Below are 23,143 nucleotides of genomic sequence, written 5' to 3'. Positions count from 1 at the left end.
TAAATTATTTCACTTAGAATCAAATGTGAAATGAAAGATTTTTAATAATAAACATGTTGCTTTGACAAGGCAGCTTGGGACTCTCTGCAAATACAGAGGAATGTGGCTAAAAGGGCATTCTGATAAAACACATCATAAAGCCGTAGCCAATGAGAACCTTCTAATGAACCATAGTACAGATTGGCTCCAGTGAGTCTGTAGTCTGTTTTTCCAGGTCCAAGGTCACTGTCCATCACCCAAAGAAAGATCCACCAATGAGGGATCCACCCTGGGTGGACAACACCCTCAACCAATCACCAGCTGTGATGTTGCACCTTAGAAGCAAACACTCAGCTCATTTTTCATCATCAACTCGCCGGCTCCTCTTCTTTTTCCAACTGAGCACACAATCAGACTTTTCCAACCACGTGACTGGAAGAAGTTTGAGTCAAGACTTTTCTCCAAGATGCCTGGCTGAGAGTGAGTCAGAAAAAAGCAGAATTCTGGAAAAGATATCCTTTCTGCAATGGAGGAAACCTTGTGTTTGTGAACCCATTGTTGATTTCGTCTGATTGCCGAAATCAGAGAGCTGGAGTCATTCATGCCAACCAAGTACGAAGCTATGGCCAAGGCGAAAAAGGGTCTCCAATCTGTCTTTTGCAGCCATACCCAAGAAGACAGCTGTGCACAGACTGAAGTTTATCAAGATGCTAACTTTGGGCAGAGCTGCCTCAGGGCTAATGCTAGCTGTCGTCATCCTAATGCTAAGCGAAGCTCTCTCTCTTTTCTCTCCGGACCTGGGCCAATCCCTGCACAGTGTAAGCGAACACCAAGTCTGGCAATGAACCAACCTAGTCCAGCTTCGTCTTTCCAGCAGGAAACTCATCAAGCATGTTTGACCAGGGGGTATTTGAGAATAAAACTTCTTTATTCACGATATAATTCTCAATAGTTTAACTTATCTAAACACATTGATTTTCAGCTTGCATTAGTAAATGCATATTTGCTTGTATCTAAGAATAAGAATTCGATGTAACTATATGAGACTGATAACACCTACGAGCCAGATTATAATGTTTTAGTCAATGTATTTTACTCTAAAATTATGAATTCTGATCTCTGTAATCACTGAGCAAATGATGAAGCTTTCAGATCACAGAAGATCATTTCACAAATACTGTATGTTCAATTATGTTTGTTGTTTTGTACATGCTTTTGGTGTGATATCAATAAATTGTATATTATATATTTAGAATCTGTGTGTGAGACTTTAAGTTATCATGTTTGATTGATACCTAAAAATCGTCAAAGTACTCTTCAATTTTTTGTTCCCATTTCTGATTGTTACAGTAAATTAAAACTCTTACGTCACTACACTTCTGGATGTCCCTCTACTGTGAAATAATTTCTATGACCTGCATGTTTTAGTCTTCACATGTCTACATTAATGGTCTTTAGTTTGGTGTTTTCCCACAGCTGAGAGTCTTCTGAATGTATTTCGCAATTTCCTCTGCTGCTTTTCAGGTGCTTTTGGTGCTTATCCCTTTTAGGGTATCATCTGCCAACTTGAATAATTAGTTAACTGTTACGCCTGGGCTTGTCCAAGCTCTCAGCCCCTGGTCTCCTTGGTCACATTTCTGTTCCTGGTCCAGCTCCTACTAACCTGGTGATCTGTGCAGTCCTGTTCCTGTTTCCGGTGTGGTCCTGCTTCCTGATTATCCTGTGAGCTACATTGTCCCTTTTGCTCCTTGTACCTCCCTGTCAATAAACCAACCTGTATTATGCACTTGAATCCCTTTATTACTCAATGCATCGTGAGCTACCTTCCATCTGGCAGAAGAATAATTACACCAGAAGCAGGACTACTGATATAAATTAGGTCCTAATATAGGTCCCTGTGGCACTCCACTCATTAAATCAATTTCCACCAGAGTTAGATATTGATTGACAGTTTTTCCACTGAAATATTCCGTTGTAGTTAAGCTGCTCAGAGTGGCTGTCTCATAGTTCATGTCTCCAGTTGATCTGCTGGCTGTTTGACCTCTGCAGGTTTTGACCTCTGGACTTCCTTACAGTCCATCTGTATTAATGTTTGGACAAAGTGTCTCATATCAATTCAATGTAAATATTAATACTTCAGCAACAAACAGTGCTTCTATCCTTCTATCTGCTACAAATTAATTTGCTCAAACCCATGAGTTATATTTTAAAAAAGGACAAAATGTAAAGCAATTTAAGTATCGTGGGCTCAGAAGACTAAATTTTCAGGTCTCATGTGACATTCTTGAATAACCTTCTTTTCCATTAGTAACACACTGTGCTATGACTTAAGCCCAGGACATACAAACATGGTGTATCGCTTCACACCACTTGTTTTTGTGATACAATGTAGACAGTTCCAACCTAATACGTCAGAAATCAATTCCCTTTTTAGAAGTAAGATCTGAAGAAATCTGAGTGAAATACTGCAAGGGAAAGGGTATTTGGGCTGATCAAGTTTGATCATTGGTCAAGATCACAGATGTTTGTCAAATGGCTCAAAGAACCTCAAGTACCACTAGGGATCGTTCCCTGGGCCTGTTTACACTTCAACCTCGACAGGTCATTTATATGAAGCATGGATAAAGCAGGGCAGAAAGTCAAATACTTTTCACCTGACTCAGATTAAGTAACAAGACAATTAATTGTTTATTTGTTAGAATTTACCTAAATCCATTTCTGAGCTCCAGGCTTGCTTAACAAGATCTGTAACAAACTCTCTACAGATTACACGAAATGGACAAGCTGCATGTATCTGGAGTGTTCCTGGCAAGGGATTGTACTGAACAGAATGAGAAATTCTGTGTGTATTCATAAAATAAAGAGAAAATGGAGAGAGATAATGTTAAATAAAGACAACAGTAATGCAAGGCTTTTGACTATGTATGTATGCTATACAATGAACAGAAAGCAGCTATAGTTCAGTTTTAGTTAAAGCAATGAAATAGTGCAGCTGACCAAGCAGAAGTGGACAGCATTCACGTGCCCTTCTGCTGGGTATAAATAGGAGCATGAGTGTAGATCACAGACAGCATCTGCTCACCAACCATCACCATGGGGAAGGTACAGAGACTCTGTGTTTACAGATTGTAGTTTCAGAGATGAACAGTAGATGGAAAAGCACAGTAGAGTAACACTGATGTTTCTTTCTTTTTCACAGATCATCTTCTACGAGGACAGGAACTTCGGGGGGCGCTCCTATGAGTGCAGCAGCGACTGCGCTGACCTGCACTCCTACTTCAGCCGCTGCAACTCCATCCGAGTGGAGAGCGGCTGCTGGATGGCGTACGAGCGCCCCAACTACATGGGCTACCAGTACCTCCTGCGCAGGGGCGAGTATCCCGACTACCAGCGCTGGATGGGCTTCAACGACTGCATCAGGTCCTGTCGTTTCATTCCTCATGTAAGTTGCTTTGTATTTTTATAGGAATTAAACAATCAGATTGATATATTTTTAAAACTTGAATATATAGATTTTGGCATAGTCAAACGGTGAATCATTCATCTTCAGGCCAGAGCTGTTTAAATGAATTAGTGTTTAATCTAAATGATATTCCAGTTCAGTCTGTATTAAGGAATGTCTTGTGTTCACAGTACCAAGGCTCTTACAGGATGAGGATCTACGAGAGAGAAGGCTTCGGAGGCCAGATGATGGAGTTCATGGACGACTGTCCCAATGTCTATGACCGCTTCCGTTACCATGACATCCACTCCTGCAATGTGATGGAGGGATACTGGATGTTCTACGAGCAGCCCAACTACAGAGGCAGGCAGTACTTCATGAGGCCCGGAGAGTACAGGAGGTTCAGCGACTGGGGAGGCATGAGCCCCAGGATCGGCTCCTTCCGGCGCCTCATGGACTTCCATTAGTCAACACTTGTGAAGAACGATTCAGATGTGTTCTGATAACTAAGAATAAAAGTTTTTGTTAAAAAATTCAGTCCCTGCAATTTTATCTCGTTTATTCATTCTTTATTTGGTTTCCTTTTGGAAATTATGGATTATGGATTGTACGTTAGACAATGTGTTACTAGTCTTTTCTTTCACACTTTAGAAAGACTTCTGTAGCAAAATAAAACAGCTGTATGATGCCAAATTAATATTAGGTGCTGTAGATATTACATTGTATACTACATAATAGTCAATCCGTAATTTGAGTTGAACTAATCTAAACACTTTGATGATATTCAAGCTTTGTGAAAGAAATGGGGAAAAGGTTCCATGCAATATTGGTGATTTTACAAGGACAGGACAAGTGTGAAATTGACCCACAGTGTTTTTAATAATGTAAACAGTGAACATAACTTTGTCATTGATCAGTGTTGGTCAAATGTTGAACTACTTCCAGGTTAATTCCTACTTCCAGGTTCCAGCTCACAGTCATGGAAGAAAGTCATGGTTGGCCACTCCACAGTGAAGAGATTTGTTTTAGCTTCAACAGGTCTTGACCTCGGGAGTTTCCTACAGTCCATCATACTAGTGATTGGACTAAATGTCTCCCCTTCATTTGGTATGAACTTGAATACTTCAGTGTCAAACAGTGTTTCCTTCTGTAGCACAAAGGTAAATTATTTCACTTAGAATCAAATGTGAAATGAAAGATTTTTAATAATAAACATGTTGCTTTGACAAGGCAGCTTGGGACTCTCTGCAAATACAGAGGAATGTGGCTAAAAGGGCCTTCTGATAAAACACATCATAAAGCCGTAGCCAATGAGAACCTTCTAATGAACCATAGCACAGATTGGCTCCAGTGAGTCTGTAGTCTGTTTTTCCAGGTCCAAGGTCACTGTCCATCACCCAAAGAAAGATCCACCAATGAGGGATCCACCCTGGGTGGACAACACCCTCAACCAATCACCAGCTGTGATGTTGCACCTTAGAAGCAAACACTCAGCTCATTTTTCATCATCAACTCGCCGGCTCCTCTTCTTTTTCCAACTGAGCACACAATCAGACTTTTCCAACCACGTGACTGGAAGAAGTTTGAGTCAAGACTTTTCTCCAAGATGCCTGGCTGAGAGTGAGTCAGAAAAAAGCAGAATTCTGGAAAAGATATCCTTTCTGCAATGGAGGAAACCTTGTGTTTGTGAACCCATTGTTGATTTCGTCTGATTGCCGAAATCAGAGAGCTGGAGTCATTCATGCCAACCAAGTACGAAGCTATGGCCGAGGCGAAAAAGGGTCTCCAATCTGTCTTTTGCAGCCATACCCAAGAATACAGCTGTGCACAGACTGAAGTTTATCAAGATGCTAACTTTGGGCATAGCTGCCTCAGGGCTAATGCTAGCTGTCGTCATCCTAATGCTAAGCGAAGCTCTCTCTCTTTTCTCTCCGGACCTGGGCCAATCCCTGCACGTGTAAGCGAACACCAAGTCTGGCAATGAACCAACCTAGTCCAGCTTCGTCTTTCCAGCAGGAAACTCATCAAGCATGTTTGACCAGGGGGTATTTGAGTATAAAACTTCTTTATTCACGATATAACTCTCAATAGTTTAACTAATCTAAACACACTGATTTTCAGCTTGCATTAGTAAATGCATATTTGCTTGTATCTAAGAATAAGAATTCGATGTAACTATATGAGACTGATAACACCTACGAGCCAGATTATAATGTTTTAGTCAATGTATTTTACTCTAAAATTATGAATTCTGATCTCTGTAATCACTGAGCAAATGATGAAGCTTTCAGATCACAGAAGATCATTTCACAAATACTGTATGTTCAATTATGTTTGTTGTTTTGTACATGCTTTTGGTGTGATATCAATAAATTGTATATTATATATTTAGAATCTGTGTGTGAGACTTTAAGTTATCATGTTTGATTGATACCTAAAAATCGTCAAAGTACTCTTCAATTTTTTGTTCCCATTTCTGATTGTTACAGTAAATTAAAACTCTTACGTCACTACACTTCTGGATGTCCCTCTACTGTGAAATAATTTCTATGACCTGCATGTTTTAGTCTTCACATGTCTACATTAATGGTCTTTAGTTTGGTGTTTTCCCACAGCTGAGAGTCTTCTGAATGTATTTCGCAATTTCCTCTGCTGCTTTTCAGGTGCTTTTGGTGCTTATCCCTTTTAGGGTATCATCTGCCAACTTGAATAATTAGTTAACTGTTACGCCTGGGCTTGTCCAAGCTCTCAGTCCCTGGTCTCCTTGGTCACATTTCTGTTCCTGGTCCAGCTCCTACTAACCTGGTGATCTGTGCAGTCCTGTTCCTGTTTCCGGTGTGGTCCTGCTTCCTGATTATCCTGTGAGCTACATTGTCCCTTTTGCTCCTTGTACCTCCCTGTCAATAAACCAACCTGTATTATGCACTTGAATCCCTTTATTACTCAATGCATCGTGAGCTACCTTCCATCTGGCAGAAGAATAATTACACCAGAAGCAGGACTACTGATATAAATTAGGTCCTAATATAGGTCCCTGTGGCACTCCACTCATTAAATCAATTTCCACCAGAGTTAGATATTGATTGACAGTTTTTCCACTGAAATATTCCGTTGTAGTTAAGCTGCTCAGAGTGGCTGTCTCATAGTTCATGTCTCCAGTTGATCTGCTGGCTGTTTGACCTCTGCAGGTTTTGACCTCTGGACTTCCTTACAGTCCATCTGTATTAATGTTTGGACAAAGTGTCTCATATCAATTCAATGTAAATATTAATACTTCAGCAACAAACAGTGCTTCTATCCTTCTATCTGCTACAAATTAATTTGCTCAAACCCATGAGTTATATTTTAAAAAAGGACAAAATGTAAAGCAATTTAAGTATCGTGGGCTCAGAAGACTAAATTTTCAGGTCTCATGTGACATTCTTGAATAACCTTCTTTTCCATTAGTAACACACTGTGCTATGACTTAAGCCCAGGACATACAAACATGGTGTATCGCTTCACACCACTTGTTTTTGTGATACAATGTAGACAGTTCCAACTTAATACGTCAGAAATCAATTCCCTTTTTAGAAGTAAGATCTGAAGAAATCTGAGTGAAATACTGCAAGGGAAAGGGTATTTGGGCTGATCAAGTTTGATCATTGGTCAAGATCACAGATGTTTGTCAAATGGCTCAAAGAACCTCAAGTACCACTAGGGATCGTTCCCTGGGCCTGTTTACACTTCAACCTCGACAGGTCATTTATATGAAGCATGGATAAAGCAGGGCAGAAAGTCAAATACTTTTCACCTGACTCAGATTAAGTAACAAGACAATTAATTGTTTATTTGTTAGAATTTACCTAAATCCATTTCTGAGCTCCAGGCTTGCTTAACAAGATCTGTAACAAACTCTCTACAGATTACACGAAATGGACAAGCTGCATGTATCTGGAGTGTTCCTGGCAAGGGATTGTACTGAACAGAATGAGAAATTCTGTGTGTATTCATAAAATAAAGAGAAAATGGAGAGAGATAATGTTAAATAAAGACAACAGTAATGTAAGGCTTTTGACTATGTATGTATGCTATACAATGAACAGAAAGCAGCTATAGTTCAGTTTTAGTTAAAGCAATGAAATAGTGCAGCTGACCAAGCAGAAGTGGACAGCATTCACGTGCCCTTCTGCTGGGTATAAATAGGAGCATGAGTGTAGATCACAGACAGCATCTGCTCACCAACCATCACCATGGGGAAGGTACAGAGACTCTGTGTTTACAGATTGTAGTTTCAGAGGCCTACAGTAGTTGAAAAAGCACAGTAGAGTAACACTGATGTTTCTTTCTTTTTCACAGATCATCTTCTACGAGGACAGGAACTTCGGGGGGCGCTCCTATGAGTGCAGCAGCGACTGCGCTGACCTGCACTCCTACTTCAGCCGCTGCAACTCCATCCGAGTGGAGAGCGGCTGCTGGATGGTGTACGAGCGCCCCAACTACATGGGCTACCAGTACTTCCTGCGCAGGGGCGAGTATCCCGACTACCAGCGCTGGATGGGCTTCAACGACTGCATCAGGTCCTGCCGTTTCATTCCTCATGTAAGTTGCTTTGTATTTTTATAGGAATTAAACAATCATATTAATATATTTCAGAAGTTGTAAATATAGATTTTGGCAAGAAACAGTGAATCAGTTATCTTCAGACTGGAGTTGTTGAAATGAATCGGTGTTTAATCTTAATTATATTCCAGTTCAGTCCGTGTTCAGGAATGTCTTGTGTTCACAGTACCAAGGCTCCTACAGGATGAGGATCTACGAGAGAGAAGGCTTCGGAGGCCAGATGATGGAGTTTATGGACGACTGTCCCAATGTCTATGACCGCTTCCGTTACCATGACATCCACTCCTGCAATGTGATGGAGGGATACTGGATGTTCTACGAGCAGCCCAACTACAGAGGCAGGCAGTACTTCATGAGGCCCGGAGAGTACAGGAGGTTCAGCGACTGGGGAGGCATGAGTCCCAGGATCGGCTCCTTCCGGCGCCTCATGGACTTCCATTAGTCAACACTTGTGAAGGATGATTAATGAATGAATAAAAGCTTTTGTTAAAAAATATTCAGTCTCTGCAATTTATTCATTCTTTATATGGTTTCATTGAGAAATTTAATGGATTATCCTTAGACTATGTGCTACTATTTGATTTTATCTCCCAAAAGATTAAAACTCAGAGACTCAGTAATAAACATCATTTCCTTTCTCATTTTTTCTGAAAAGTAAGATCAAATCAATTTCTTCATCCACACTTGTTTTGAGCTACAGCTGAAAGACAGACTTTTCTTGTAGGTTGTAGAAACACTTCTATAGTGAACAAAACACACCTGCATAATACCAATTAATATTAAGTTCAGTTTATATTACACAGGGCCTACTCCGTAACTTTCAGGAAGATTATCAGCATTTTATTTTCATTCATCTGTCAGGAAAGAAATGGCCAATAGGTTCCACAGATGTAGAAAATAAATCATATTTCACATCTACCCCTGTTGACCATGTACACCATACTCTTTCCAATGGAGTTCCATCTGGAGTAAAGGTTTTCTCACTCTAAAATTTATTTTGGAACTTGATCCTGTTGAGGACATTTGAAGTAAAGCAGCTCAGAATGGCTGTCTCATTTTTCATCATCGCAGCTGACTGGCAGTGAGGTGGCTTCAGCAGGCAATGACCATAATGCTGATTGGACTAAGTGTCTCATGTCACTGAAAAGATAATAATGTCACTACTTCAGAAACCATCAATGCCCCTTTTATGTGCTTCTTTACAGCACATTTACATGTTGTGATCCTCTGCCAGGTGTTTGTGCAGCTTTTACATTTTTTTTAATTCTTCTTGCTGCTTGAACAGTGTTTGCTGTTCTTAGTTTATCTGTGACTTGTATAATATGCAGGGTGCTTTAGGTTTACGGTGTCCCAATGTGCACAGTTTTGGCCTAGTGTGCCTTGACATTACTATATATACACTGTACCACTTCGTCATTTAGAATTAATTCATTCTTTTACACACTTGGGCACTGCCAGCAATGGGCAGATTGACAGAGGGTTGGAGACAGTGTATTTATTGCTCCTATTCGGTTGTGAGCCTGGATGTAGAGAGTAACCTAGGGTGGCACACGTGCAGTGTTATGTAATAGCAGAGAGGTCCCTATCCAAAAAACCAAAATGATCTCCAGAGACATAGTTGATATAACAATCCAAGGTCCGAAAGCCATAGGTGAACAAGCTGGTTCAAAGGTACAAAACCAGAATCAGAGCCGCAAGCCGTGAGGAAGCCAAGAGTCGAAAGCAGAACGATAACCAAAGTACCAAAACCAAAACCAGGAGACGTAGTCGAAGAACAAACCAGGGTCAGGAAGCCAAAAATGAAGTGGTAAGTCATAGCAAAAATGAAAGTAGCGCTAGCCAGGAAAACCCCCAATACTGAGCACAGGGGAGAGTGTGAAGCAGCATTAAATAGGCTGGGGTAAATGGGCTAATTGCGAACCGTGCTGGAATGTGAGGTGGAATGACAAGTCCTCCGGGGGTGTGGCATAACAGGCAGCTGGGCAGTCTTCTCTCAGTGTTCTTCCAGCTTATAGCATCTCCCATCATCTCACAATTACTAAATACATCTAGAAAACATCTTTATCCTCTTAGACTCTACCTTATGGTTATATCATAGAAAATCTAAAAATCAAGCCCTACTGTAAAACCCAGAAGTGACTGTATGATAAAATCCTAAAAATAAATTTCAATGCAAAGAATTTGTACATAAAACATTGCTTATTTGAAGTTATTTACTAAAAACTAAAACCAAAGTCTGCAACCTTAACATTACATAAAAACACATCAAATACTACAATTATTAGTGAGCTACAAGCCGAAATAAGAAATAAATATTTTTTTATGTTACCTGTAAGGCTTTAACATAAATGACATTTGAAAGACTCCCTGAAAGTAAAAAGACCAAAGATTGTTGCAAATCAAAGATTGTTGGCTAAATCAATTGCTCAGGGTCTGTCTTCTGCTGAACAAATTGTTTTTGTGATTTTGGACTTGTCTATTGTTTTACAAATAAGTCTGTTAACCAGGCAGAATTCTGATTTTCTAAAAAAATCTGTCTCTTAAAGGGATCTTCAACTGCATTTTTAGCAATGCATCTGCTGCATAAATCAAGACCTACTGTACCTGTAATTACTAAACCAGAATGTGAATTAGAAAATATGAATTAGGTCCACATACAGGCCCCTGTGGCACTCCACTAATTTGAGCCTTCTGCTTCCAGTATATATGTATTTATTTGTTTTTATTAGGTAAGCAGCAATCAAAATAAATGCTTTACCTTCAATTCCAAAAGACATTAAGAAACAATCTTAGCTAAAATATGTGTCTTTACTGGCACACCTCAGGACTGTGAAGAACTTCCAAATCCACCATGCACCTTGCATGCTCAGTTGTACACTTCATGGTATGACCGCATACTATACTTTCCATTCACAGATACGAGCAGAAGAACTTTAAGATCAGATTGAGTTATACATCTACCCCTAAATCTGGCAATGAAAAAAAACAACAAAATATTTAGCTCATGCTCTGCAAATGGAGATAAGATGGAACAAATCTTTGATGTGATCAAATGTTCTTTTTTGGGAGAAGAACACAAATCAATACACAGCCTACAGTAGCTAAATAATCCAATATTTTCCATGTCACCCCTTCCTCCAAGACATGACACATCATTAGAAAAAGGTAACACAGGCTCGGGATAACTACATATTCATGTCTCCAATGACACCATTGAATAATCTCCTTTCATTAATAGCATTAATTCCCATAAATTAAGCCCAGCACTCATAAGCATGTGGTGTCATATCACTTCACTACACTTCTTTGATACAATGTAAACAACACCAAACCAAAGATTGATCATTGGTCAAGATTAAGGGTGTCTGTCCAACAGCTCCTCAAGAATGTGCCTGGGTGAAATGTGGATTTCTGGCCCCTAGAACTGAAGTAAGTTGATGTTCTAGAGTGTGAGAACTGATAGGAATCATTATATAAAAAGTACCAGTAGGCATTGTCCATTTGCGTACTGGGAGCTTTTACCTTAATCCATTCAACAGTGATGTAACAACAATCAAGTCATTTTTGTTAGTAGACCAAGGCATTTTATAACTATTTTAAATGCAGCTAATGTTTGGACATCTTAAATCAAAGAAACATCATCATCAATTCTCATCCATTATTGAATAATTAATAAAATGTTTGTTCTCAGACCACACAGCAAATTTGTAACATTAACCTCTTTCCAAAATCCATGAAAAGGATAGGCTGCATATACTTACGGTGTTAGTGAGACTGAATTGTATTGAGCACTACGAGAAATTCTGTATGTATTCAGATAAAAAAGACAATGGAGAGTGAGAGTGTTAAATTCAGACAATAGCTATGTGCATGCTGACATTACACAATGGTACTTCACACTGAACAGAAAGCAACTATAGTTCAGTTTTAGTTAAAGCGATGCAATAGTGCAGCTGACCAAGCAGAAGTGGACAGTATTCACGTGCCCTTCTGCTGGGTATAAATAGGAGCAGGAGTGTAGATCACAGACAGCATCTGCTCACCAACCAGAACCATGGGGAAGGTAAAGAGCCTCTGTGTTTACAGATTGTAGTTTCAGAGATGAACAGTAGTTGGAAAAGCACAGTAGAGTAACACTGATGTTTTGTCGTTTTGCAGATCATCTTCTACGAGGACAGGAACTTCGGGGGGCGCTCCTATGAGTGCAGCAGCGACTGCGCTGACATGCACTCCTACTTCAGCCGCTGCAACTCCATCCGAGTGGAGAGCGGCTGCTGGATGGTGTACGAGCGCCCCAACTACATGGGCTACCAGTACTTCCTGCGCAGGGGCGAGTATCCCGACTACCAGCGCTGGATGGGCTTCAACGATTGCATCAGGTCCTGTCGTTTCATTCCTCATGTAAGTTGCTTTGTATTTTTATAGGAATTAAACAATCATATTAATATATTTCAGAACTTGTAAATATAGATTTTGGCAAGAAACAGTGAATCAGTTATCTTCAGACTGGAGTTGTTGAAATGAATCAGTGTTTAATCTAAATTATATTCCAGTTCAGTCTGTATTAAGGAATGTCTTGTGTTCACAGTACCAAGGCTCCTACAGGATGAGGATCTACGAGAGAGAAGGCTTCGGAGGCCAGATGATGGAGTTCATGGACGACTGTCCCAATGTCTACGACCGCTTCCGTTACAATGACATCCACTCCTGCAATGTGATGGAGGGATACTGGCTCTTCTACGAGCAGCCCAACTACAGAGGCAGGCAGTACTTCATGAGGCCCGGAGAGTACAGGAGGTTCAGCGACTGGGGAGGCATGAACCCCAGGATCGGCTCCTTCCGGCGCATCATGGACTTCAACTGAACTGAAAAATGTCTTTTAAAAAGTAAAATGTAGAAATAAAAAACAATCCATATACCTTTTCTCATTATCCTTTGTTTTGTTATATTTGGTCATTTTGTTTTTACAGAAAAGTTTAAAGCTTTCAAAGTTCACATGTTGTCGGAATTCACAAATTTCACAGTTTTCAGCAAGGTAGCTTTACTAAGAACTGCCTTTATAAGCAAACTTTAATACAGGTTAACCCACACTTACTGAGGTAATACAAGCATGCAAGGTTAATGCAAGTAAGCATAAAAGTATACTGTAAAGCAATGCCATTTCTTTCAGAATTTAAATTTTAAATACAGATTATATTTAGAGGATGTCTACGTTTCCTGGAAAAGATCACCTTCTCAAACAGAAAAAAATCTTCAAAGTAAACAATTCTCTATCACATATGTAGCGGGGTGAGGCAAACTTAAGCACTCTGTTCAATCACCCTTACATTCTGCTGGACACAGATCGAACACATATCTTACCGGGGTCTTTATCACCATGATACTTCAGCACTTACTTATACATACTTACTGTACATTTCAATATCACACTTCTTGCTGAAACACCTGTGTTTCATTTTCACAATCCCGCCCCCCACCCCCTTCAACCTTGCAGCAGCTCCCTGGCTCATCTCTCATTAAGATGGGAGGGGATTCAGTCAGGCCCCTCCTTTTAGACACACTGTCATACTCATCAGCCAGATGCTTTACCTCAATTAACCAGTTATTCAAATCACGCCTTCTCATTGCTTGAACCATGGAAATCTGTTAATTGTCACGATCGTAATCCCTCCTCTTAAGGGCACTCCGGCTCTTTGGTATTGTAGCTGATTATATGCACCTGCCCCCTGTTCTGTCTCCTTATTTAAGACGAGTGCTCTAGCTATTCTGGCCTCAGCACTGGGAGATGGATGCCTGGAAGCCTGCCTACCAGTGGGTCCAGGAGAGGCCCTGATGGCATAGGCTTCGTCACGACATGTCGACCGTCTGAGTCCGGTGCTCGGAGCACCAGGCCTCGTTACCCTGTTTTTTATTCCCTGTCCCTGTACCGATACAAAGAAGAATAGCTTGGCCCCTGTACCGGATCCGGTTCCAGTTTTTAACCATGTTTTGTCTCATCTTGGATGGATCACCCAGTTTTGGACTTTGGACTTCACCCGGATTCCCCCCCTGGACGCTTTGGAATAGTTTGCCTTGGCCACGCCCCCCCGAGCACCAGTTCACCACCATCACACTCCCCTGTTCGTCAACCTGCCCTGTTCCTTGTTGTCTCCTCCCCGTTGTCCTTCTCCACTTACTTCTGGATTATACCGTCTGCATAGGGTCCTGAACTACGCTTCACAGGAGCCTGGACCGGCTCCCGTTACATTAATCAAAATATATGAAGAGTGTATCGAACGTGTTCTGATAACTAAGAATAAATTGCATTCAATCTCTGCAAATTAAGCTGATCCATTTCTTTAAACAGTTTCCTTCATAAAAGTAATTTATTTGGCTATTCCATTTAAGGTGTTTTTAAGCCACAATAGACAAAGAGTCAAAGATGTTACGTGATGCAACAGGCAGGTGTAGAGGCAAGGGATATTATAACATTTAGACTTAAGTGTCATTAGAGATTTCCAATAATGTTTCTGTTGCCTTGATGAAGCAGCTTGGGCCTCTGTGTAAAAGCAGAGATTGAAACTAAAAAAGAAGCCCGTTAGAAAAGAGATCTGTAATGACGTGGCAAGGTGGAAAAAGCAGAGCCCGACTGAAAGCGCACAAGCAAGTCTCAGGCAACAGCAAGGTGGGGAACACCGCAACAAAAGGAACAAAGACAGCCCAAAAGACAAAGAACGACACGGAAGTCACCCAACACTTGGGGCTGCAGAGCGGGAGCTGCAAAGAACTAACTGAGCACAAAACTATAGAGGAAAAAAGAAAACTGGTGTGAGGAAGTTACGATGTAACAATCACGCAGTAGCACAGCTAATGACAGAGCCCTGAGTGAAGGGCAAGGGGAGTATTTCAAGAAAACTGGACCTAATAGTTTAAATACTCAATTAATGAACCGCCCCCTGGGAAAGTCTACCCAAGCATGTCCTAAGAACGCCGGGAGGTCTGCTGTCCCGCATGTGTCTGCGGGACCGATTGGCAGCGCTTGCTCAGGCCCAACAAGACATTCCACATGTGGAACACATGAAGTACATGAAGTACAGAAATTGATGGTAATAAAAATACCTCAGTACAAGGGCCACAAATTATTCTCTCCTCTTTCTGAAAGGAGTCCTTTTCCAGGCATTTTACAAACACTTTCCAAACTCCTTGAGAAGGACGGGCTGCATGTATTTGTGGCATTATTGGCAATGGGTTATATTGAACAGTAAGAGAAATTCTAGATGTATACATAAAACAAAGACACAATGGAGAATGAGAATGTTAAATAAAGACAACAGCGATGTATGCAACCTGGCTGAGCGTGCATTTTACACAATGGTACTTCACACTGTACAGAAAGCAATTGTAAGCCAGTTTGAGTTAAAGCAATGCAATAGTGCAGCTGACCAAGCAGAAGTGGACAGTATTCACGTGTCCTTCTGCTGGGTATAAATAGGAGCAGGAGTGTAGATCACAGACAGCATCTGCTCACTAACCATCACCATGGGGAAGGTACAGAGCCTCTGTGTTTACAGATTGTATTTTCAAAGGCCTAAAGTAGATAGAAAAAAAAACAATAACGTTTTTGTTTTGCCGTTTTGCAGATCATCTTCTACGAGGACAGGAACTTCGGGGGGCGCTCCTATGAGTGCAGCAGCGACTGCGCTGACATGCACTCCTACTTCAGCCGCTGCAACTCCATCCGAGTGGAGAGCGGCTGCTGGATGGCGTACGAGCGCCCCAACTACATGGGCTACCAGTACTTCCTGCGCAGGGGCGAGTATCCCGACTACCAGCGCTGGATGGGCTTCAATGACTGCATCAGGTCCTGTCGTTTCATTCCTCATGTAAGTTGTTTTGTATTTTTATAGGAATTAAACAATCATATTAATATATTTCAGAAGTTGTAAATATAGATTTTGGCAAGAAACAGTGAATCAGTTATCTTCAGACTGGAGTTGTTGAAATGAATCGGTGTTTAATCTTAATTATATTCCAGTTCAGTCCGTGTTCAGGAATGTCTTGTGTTCACAGTACCAAGGCTCCTACAGGATGAGGATCTACGAGAGAGAAGGCTTCGGAGGCCAGATGATGGAGTTCATGGATGACTGTCCCAACGTCTATGACCGCTTCCGATACAATGACATCCACTCCTGCAATGTGACGGAGGGATACTGGATGTTCTATGAGCAGCCCAACTACAGAGGCAGGCAGTACTTCATGAGGCCCGGAGAGTACAGGAGGTTCAGCGACTGGGGAGGCATGAGCCCCAGGATCGGCTCCTTCCGGCGCCTCATGGACTTCTGTTAATCAGAACATGTCATTCACAATTGAAAATGAAACTGTTCTGGTGTAAAAATAAAACCTTTTAAACAAAAACATCAGTGGTCTCTGCTATCTAAGTTTATTAATTTAATTTATTATATACAGTAACGTTTCTTTTTCCTTTTAACATAATAGAAAGAATTCTTTCACAGTGAAGTGAATGGAGTACCAGCTGAGCTGCTTTTTGGTGACAATAGATATGACACCTGGGATGTTCAGGAAATATTGAAACAGTGAAGCATTAAACCTCCTTCGCTGCTTGACTGTAAATCAGATTCCTCAGGCAAAATGGGCTGCCTGGGATTAGTTTTCAGGTGTGTGGCAAATACTATAGCTTTTCTCGTGACTTGTCAAGCGCCTGCAGGTTTTCAGAGTCTCCAGGGAGAGACATGCTAGTCAGCACCTACTACATGCTACTCAGGCACAGAGGAGCTGACGATGTGTTAAATAGTTTTGAGGTTGGGGGGTGAGGTTTTAAAGAAGCACGTCTAAATGTTCTGAGCAGTACAGGAGATGCAGCCATAACTCGGAGACATGTGCAACTGGCAGGTCCGCACTGGGAGGTAAAACACTTCTTTTAACAAATTCCTTTGGTAACTCGAAGTTTCCATTTTAAGTAAAAGTCTGAGACAGAGGGGGTCCCTCGTGGAAGAAGAATGGTCATTCTCATTTTAAGCATGCAGACAGAGAAAGACTCTGAAGGCAGATGAGAATGATGAGAAAAAACTTTGTCAAAACACAAGAGATATACTGTAAGAAAGACAAACACCACAGTCCATATGCACCAATCTCCCTGAATAAATGTGTTTTTTAAATTGTATTGGACAGTAAAGCATTGCAGACTGAATAGAAATCTAATTATGAGTGACCAAAGTTGTAAAGTCTTATCAACTACGTTCCATTACTGTGTAGGCTATGTGTAGGTTGATTAAAAACTGTACCCTAATCAAGTGGGTTTCTGACAATAGATGGAATCTCCAATATCAATACTGCTGTCTCTACAAGCAAACTTGAAATTTGGACAGGCTTCTGAAACTCCAGCTCGCAGAGCATGAGCCTGATAGACTGACAGGCTTTTTGACATTGGATGTGCCTGATTTTACTGACACCCGAAGAAAGCTCCATAGTCGAAACTTTGTTTCTTTTCTTTTCTTTTTAGCATGGAATAAACCTTTCCTTGTCCCTTCAAAGTTTTTTTTTTAATCACCATAATCAAAATGTGCACTGTTTCAAATTAGTCTAACAAAATTATTTTTTTTATTCTTGCAAAAAATAATCTGGTGTGCAGAAAATACTGTTTTTGACTAAAACAATCCTTGATATATTTATTAGCAAATATACTCTTTAATGTATTTTAAACTATGAAATTTTCCACTGACTTATTATTAAAAAGCACATATTTACTGCATAGGTATTTACTTTTTTTTAAGGAGGAACCAAAACAAACCAGACAGGATTCAGTTTCTAGGGAAAACCTGTGAAATACAAATGACAGAAGGCAGAAAAATGGAACTGTGCAGAGCAGCCCTCCTGTCTCAGTCACAATCTGCTTGAATCGCATTCATTTTATTGCGTTTCAGCAAGATGTTTTTGGAGGATAATGTAGATGCCTCTGCATACATGTTTTTTCAAATAAATAACACAAGACACCTGCATTACGTCAAGACCAGTCTTTTGTTATTTAATGATGTACATTAATTTTATTTTCAATTATGAAGTTAGTGTGTAGCATTTGTGGGTGTAAGAGTGGGCAGGTAGGGTGTGTGGATCCTGTGCAAGACTCAGGAGAGAGAGAGAGAGATCACCAATCCAGATCACTAAGCAAAAAGTAAAGCAGGAAGCAGGCGGGAAAGACGACGACAGAGCAACCATCCAAAACGCAAGACGAAGTCGAAAACGAGGGGCAGGGTAGAAGATCAAATACAGAAATGAAGGCTAGTAAGGAAATAAAGCGCACTTGAGAGCTCTAGGAGAATCCGCAATAGCGAGCGGGGGAGTGAGGAAAGAGTGGAAGTAAACTAGGGACGGGACTGAACGGTGGTATGTAGGTGTGGTACTTCCGGCGTGAGCGTTTGTCAAACACGGCGCGCGTGGGAATGCGAGACGGGACAGAGACGCGTGTGGAATGCGTAACAGTGGGTCAGTATTGTGCATTTTTTTTTTTAAATAAGATCCTTTCTCTACAGCATGTTATGGTCTTCATAAGGCAAATAAAAAGCAATACAAATTTACTGAACATTTGAGTCTTTGCTTAAATATTATGGGCTATGAAAATATATATATATATCTTTACCGCTAAGAGCATTGGTATTTCTATACGTTAAAAAATGAAACCTGAACCAGAAGCTGGATTTTTTTGTACAAAACTGAACCAACCTAAAGTATCTAAAACTGCACATCCTTGATCACGGTTGTGATCAGCTGTCCTTGACAATGCTAATGATGGCTGGCCATGTGCAGCATCGGTCGAGCACAGCAGTTAAAAGCACGGATAAAAGGTTGATTTACAAGGACCTCGACAACGCCAGCTGAAAGTCCTCTCCAGCTCAAGGCGGCGTGTGCGACCCATGTCACGTCACGCACACAGTAAACATGTAAAAAATGGTAAAGTGCCGCAACACACATCCTGCAGGGTGACATGATCCATGACCTTTGTATTGGATTACTCAGCTACAAATGAGTAAATGCAGTACTATGGGACCTCTGGTGGTCTTTTATTGATCAAAATTCCCTTGTATACTCTGTATGATTAGTTGGTAAAAATGCAACAAGGGCTATTGGTTACAATACTCACTTGTTTTTTTTAACTCTTCTCCCTATGCACGTACAGCATTTAGTGAGAAAGGATTTGTACATATACTGTAGATCATTTCTGCACAGCAAAGATGTCCAAGGCCTGATGAAACATGCATTGAGCAAATAAGATCACTTTATTAGCCATACACAATTTCTTGCATTAGGAATTCATCTTTTCACATACCCCAGCTTGCTCTCCATAAGACACAGACACACAGACTGGGAGAGAAGTTTTGGGGTCAGAGCACAGGGTCAGCCATTGTACAACACCCCTGGAGCAGTTGGGGTGAAGGGTCTTGCTCAGGGGCCCAACAAAGTAGGATTCCTCTGCCAACCATGGGATTTGAACCGGTAACCTTCCAGCCACAGGCACAGATCCTTAGCCACAGTGCTACCACTCCGCTCTTTATATATAAATATAACATGTTAGTGTGAAAATGCATGAACAGTACAGAGGTTCTTGACTTCTCGACACCTATAGGATTGTAGTACAATCCTACAGTACATTGTTGTCAGAGACAGTGTGCAGTAGGTGCAATCGTGCACACTAAGGAAAATTCCATAGCCGTAGTGTGAATTCACAGAACAAAAGGACAATCCTGGTTGAGAATATACCCTCTTTTAATCAACACAATAGCAAATCTACAATTTAGCTCCTTTGGCGTAATACAATAGCATTCACACAGAAAAAGAAGCAACAATAGGACAGTTTAAGTTAACATAACAGACATGCTGACTGAACAGAAATGTATAGTATTCATACATTCTTCGTGCTGGGTATATAAGGGGACAGGAGTCACACCACTGACACTGACCACTGACACAGACATCACCATGGGAAAGGTACAGAGCATCTGTGTTTCAAACGCTAGTCTCATGTGACTAGAAAGGCACATTACCAATGATATGTTTCTGTTTATCTATTTCCCAGATCATCTTCTACGAGGACAGGAACTTCGGGGGGCGCTCCTATGAGTGCAGCAGCGACTGCGCTGACCTGCACTCCTACTTCAGCCGCTGCAACTCCATCCGAGTGGAGAGCGGCTGCTGGATGGTGTACGAGCGCCCCAACTACATGGGCTACCAGTACTTCCTGCGCAGGGGCGAGTATCCCGACTACCAGCGCTGGATGGGCTTCAACGACTCCATCAGGTCCTGCAGGATGATCCCCCATGTAAGTTTCTTTATAATACTCCAAGAACAGACAGAAGGTTGTCGGTTTACTGAATATTATAAAAAAAAGAATAGCAGTCACTACAATGAACAGTTCTGCACATTACAAGGAAGAGCCTGCTGTCTCCAAACAAATCCTTTGCTCCCTGTTTTGATTATCTGTGTAGTGTTATCAGTCATGGGATTGGTATTATGGTTAGATATTTTGATGAAAACAAATTTTGATTTAATCTTTGGGGCTTCAGCAAAGTTCTAGCCTGATCCTGGATGAATTTGTCTTTGTGAGCACTGGCCCCCAAATCTGAACTTAAAACACAACTAAAACCTTCCCTTTCATCCACTAAGAGATGTTTATTTATTAAAAAGTCAATTTAACAATAAAATATGATACAAAAAAATAAAGCCATACAACAAGTGCTGAAGTGATTAAAAGTGATTATCTCTGAGCTTTGAAAAAGAAGGAGAAGAAACAAAGTTATAGAAATGGACATATTCGGCAAGAACTTCAAAGGCAGCTAATGCACTGAGCAAGTCACACTGTTGCCATGAAACATTCTACAGAAAATATAGGATCACATATACATTCAAGCTGTTATTCAGCAAGCTATAGAACAAAAAGAGTCAATCTGATTTAAAAAGCTTAGCTCACTACGTTTGTGCTTCTAAGAATATATTGAGTCATTTGTCTCAAGGATAATGTGATGTTACAAAGAATAAATGGTCCGGATATTTTTTGCCTATACAGCCATACATGGACAGCCTTTGCCTTTTTTGCTATTGTAACGTTTTTTTGAGTTTCCACCCTTGCCACTCCTGCTGTCATGCAAAACGGAACTTGCTGGCTGAGCTAAAGGAGACCCCGGGCGGCTGAGATCCTTGTTATACGCAGGGGCGTCGTCGTTACACTATGAACTAACTTGTCACAGAATATTAATGGAAATCCTTAAGTTCAAACTACATCACAGAATGTCTCCTGTTTTTACAGTACCAAGGCTCCTACAGGATGAGGATCTACGAGAGAGAAGGCTTCGGGGGCCAGATGATGGAGTTCATGGACGACTGCGAGTCTGTGTACGACCGCTTCCGTTACCATGACATCCACTCCTGCAATGTGATGGAGGGATACTGGATGTTCTACGAGCAGCCCAACTACAGAGGCAGGCAGTACTTCATGAGGCCCGGAGAGTACAGGAGGTTCAGCGACTGGGGAGGCATGAGCCCCAGGATCGGCTCCTTCCGGCGCCTCATGGACTTCTGTTAAATCCGAAACACTCCTTGATGTGTCCTAGTTGTATGGGATAATAAAAAAGAGACTAATTACACATTTCTCTGTGTTTTTTAAATCATACAAATGTTCAAATGTATTGAAAACATTTCACATTTCAACAGATAGTGCTTCATCTTTCCTCTTTTCTATTTAGCACTCATCAACACACTCATCAGCCTTGTCACATAATACCTACAGGGAGAAGATGCTAATACAGGTTTGTACAAATCATCTTAAATTAAAACTCACTTGACCTGTTCTGACATGGCATTGTGTTGGTCCGGTTTATCCAGTCACAGTCCTGTTGAGAGATACGTCTACAGCTTACAGCTACTTATACAGGTAGTGCTATCACAAGTGTTATAGAAATGATTTACCATAGTAGCTAATACTCCTTCAGTGGTATTGCAATTGATTGTATGTTAACTCCTGCAATTTTACTATCAGAACTTCCGCACTTGGTACTAGTCTTGCTATTACCACTGTTACTACAGAATAATTACAGAGGCTGCCGCCACTACACTCTCTATTACTAACATTTCTCCTTCCTGTTCCAAATGTTATTAAAAGTATCAGTATTTCAAATGCTAACACACAGCAGTGGAGGAAAAGAAAATGTTGTTGTTCTAGAGTGGTGCACAGGGTAATTAATACTTTATTTTACATGTGTAGCATTGGTGCCTAGATGCTGTGCGACAAGAGCTTCCCATTAGCTTGGGACGTTCTGAACTCTAGGCAACTGAAAGGGAAACTCATAGGTCTGATGTACTTGTCTTCGTTTGTTTCTGTTTGTGGGTAACCAGCCGGCGACAGATCTGAGTTCACAGATACTAAGAGTCCAGTGTGAAACGAGAACTGTAATAAGTTTAAGGTTCAGAGGCTAATGCTTAATAGGTTTTCTGATTAGTAAAGTGTCCGCAAGGTACATGCTACATGATCCTACATACCTCATAGGCCAGATACAGAATTGCAAATTAAAATCTTAACCTGTCTCTTAGTTCTTCTTCACTTCATTTTGATGATTCTCCTTCATAAAACACTGACTTTAAAACCCATTTTACATACCACAGAGGCAAATGAATGCTTTGAGGTGGGTCGTTTTTGAACATATGTCTCTTTTTAATGGGAACAGTGGTATACAAAGGGTTCGAGAATAGTTAAACATTTTTTAAATGTCTGAGATAGACGAGTAGCTCATAACTTAAAATCTGGAACAAGAAAAGTGGAAAATTTGAAAACTTTTTCAGAACATCTGTCACACAAGATTCTTCTGTTCACATGTTGGTTCCTTCTGCATATTTGAAATAAATATTACCTTCGCCCCTGCATGCATGTGTTTCAGCAATCAGACAGTTACAGTATCTGTACCTTTCCAGATTGGCAGCATGTGAATAAATAAACGTACACATAAACAGCTTATCAATTAGTGAACTAAGTGACATCGTCTGTGGCCTTTGTGTAAGAGACAAAGAGGTACTGCGCTCTGCTGACAAGGAGCGCTAATATCTTTTGTTGTTTGGCAGCAGTACATTCTTTTCAAATAG

At 40.8% G+C, this 23,143-nt stretch overlaps 5 protein-coding genes across 5 annotated transcripts; all 5 read left to right on the top strand.

Moving 5' to 3' along the window:
• Positions 1-2,995: 2,995 nt before the first annotated feature.
• LOC138242009 (gamma-crystallin M2-like) lies at positions 2,996-3,958 on the top strand. Its single transcript, XM_069196626.1, has 3 exons — positions 2,996-3,081; positions 3,179-3,421; positions 3,613-3,958. The coding sequence occupies exons 1-3, from the start codon at positions 3,073-3,075 to the stop codon at positions 3,886-3,888; spliced, it is 528 nt and encodes a 175-aa protein (XP_069052727.1). The 5' UTR covers positions 2,996-3,072; the 3' UTR covers positions 3,889-3,958.
• Positions 3,959-7,577: 3,619 nt separating this feature from the next.
• On the top strand, positions 7,578-8,519 carry LOC138242008 (gamma-crystallin M2-like). The gene is made up of 3 exons (XM_069196624.1): positions 7,578-7,662; positions 7,760-8,002; positions 8,190-8,519. The coding sequence occupies exons 1-3, from the start codon at positions 7,654-7,656 to the stop codon at positions 8,463-8,465; spliced, it is 528 nt and encodes a 175-aa protein (XP_069052725.1). The 5' UTR covers positions 7,578-7,653; the 3' UTR covers positions 8,466-8,519.
• Positions 8,520-12,002: 3,483 nt separating this feature from the next.
• On the top strand, positions 12,003-12,941 carry LOC138242007 (gamma-crystallin M2-like). The gene is made up of 3 exons (XM_069196621.1): positions 12,003-12,086; positions 12,182-12,424; positions 12,612-12,941. The coding sequence occupies exons 1-3, from the start codon at positions 12,078-12,080 to the stop codon at positions 12,885-12,887; spliced, it is 528 nt and encodes a 175-aa protein (XP_069052722.1). The 5' UTR covers positions 12,003-12,077; the 3' UTR covers positions 12,888-12,941.
• Positions 12,942-15,520: 2,579 nt separating this feature from the next.
• Positions 15,521-16,419, top strand: LOC107078745 (gamma-crystallin M2-like). The gene is made up of 3 exons (XM_069196619.1): positions 15,521-15,550; positions 15,643-15,885; positions 16,073-16,419. Exons 1-3 carry the CDS (start codon positions 15,542-15,544, stop codon positions 16,346-16,348), a joined length of 528 nt encoding a protein of 175 aa, XP_069052720.1. The 5' UTR covers positions 15,521-15,541; the 3' UTR covers positions 16,349-16,419.
• A 3,550-nt stretch (positions 16,420-19,969) lies between these two features.
• Positions 19,970-21,654, top strand: LOC102697240 (gamma-crystallin M2-like). Its single transcript, XM_006636377.3, has 3 exons — positions 19,970-20,002; positions 20,091-20,333; positions 21,318-21,654. Exons 1-3 carry the CDS (start codon positions 19,994-19,996, stop codon positions 21,591-21,593), a joined length of 528 nt encoding a protein of 175 aa, XP_006636440.3. The 5' UTR covers positions 19,970-19,993; the 3' UTR covers positions 21,594-21,654.
• The last annotated feature ends 1,489 nt before the right edge of the window (positions 21,655-23,143 follow it).

Source organism: Lepisosteus oculatus, chromosome 12 (genome assembly GCF_040954835.1).
Source record: "Lepisosteus oculatus isolate fLepOcu1 chromosome 12, fLepOcu1.hap2, whole genome shotgun sequence".
NCBI classification, from domain to species: domain Eukaryota; kingdom Metazoa; phylum Chordata; class Actinopteri; order Semionotiformes; family Lepisosteidae; genus Lepisosteus; species Lepisosteus oculatus.
The sequence above is the reverse complement of the archived record's forward strand: the minus strand, read 5'-3'. Positions and strand labels throughout refer to the sequence as shown.

Bases quoted from the DNA above. Each gene is read 5' to 3' on its own strand.
- LOC102697240 (XM_006636377.3), top strand. The intron at 20,334-21,317 runs GTAAGTTTCTTT...CTGTTTTTACAG, and splicing joins CCTGCAGGATGATCCCCCAT to TACCAAGGCTCCTACAGGAT.
- LOC107078745 (XM_069196619.1), top strand. The intron at 15,886-16,072 runs GTAAGTTGTTTT...TTGTGTTCACAG, and splicing joins CCTGTCGTTTCATTCCTCAT to TACCAAGGCTCCTACAGGAT.
- LOC138242009 (XM_069196626.1), top strand. The intron at 3,422-3,612 runs GTAAGTTGCTTT...TTGTGTTCACAG, and splicing joins CCTGTCGTTTCATTCCTCAT to TACCAAGGCTCTTACAGGAT.
- LOC138242007 (XM_069196621.1), top strand. The intron at 12,425-12,611 runs GTAAGTTGCTTT...TTGTGTTCACAG, and splicing joins CCTGTCGTTTCATTCCTCAT to TACCAAGGCTCCTACAGGAT.
- LOC138242008 (XM_069196624.1), top strand. The intron at 8,003-8,189 runs GTAAGTTGCTTT...TTGTGTTCACAG, and splicing joins CCTGCCGTTTCATTCCTCAT to TACCAAGGCTCCTACAGGAT.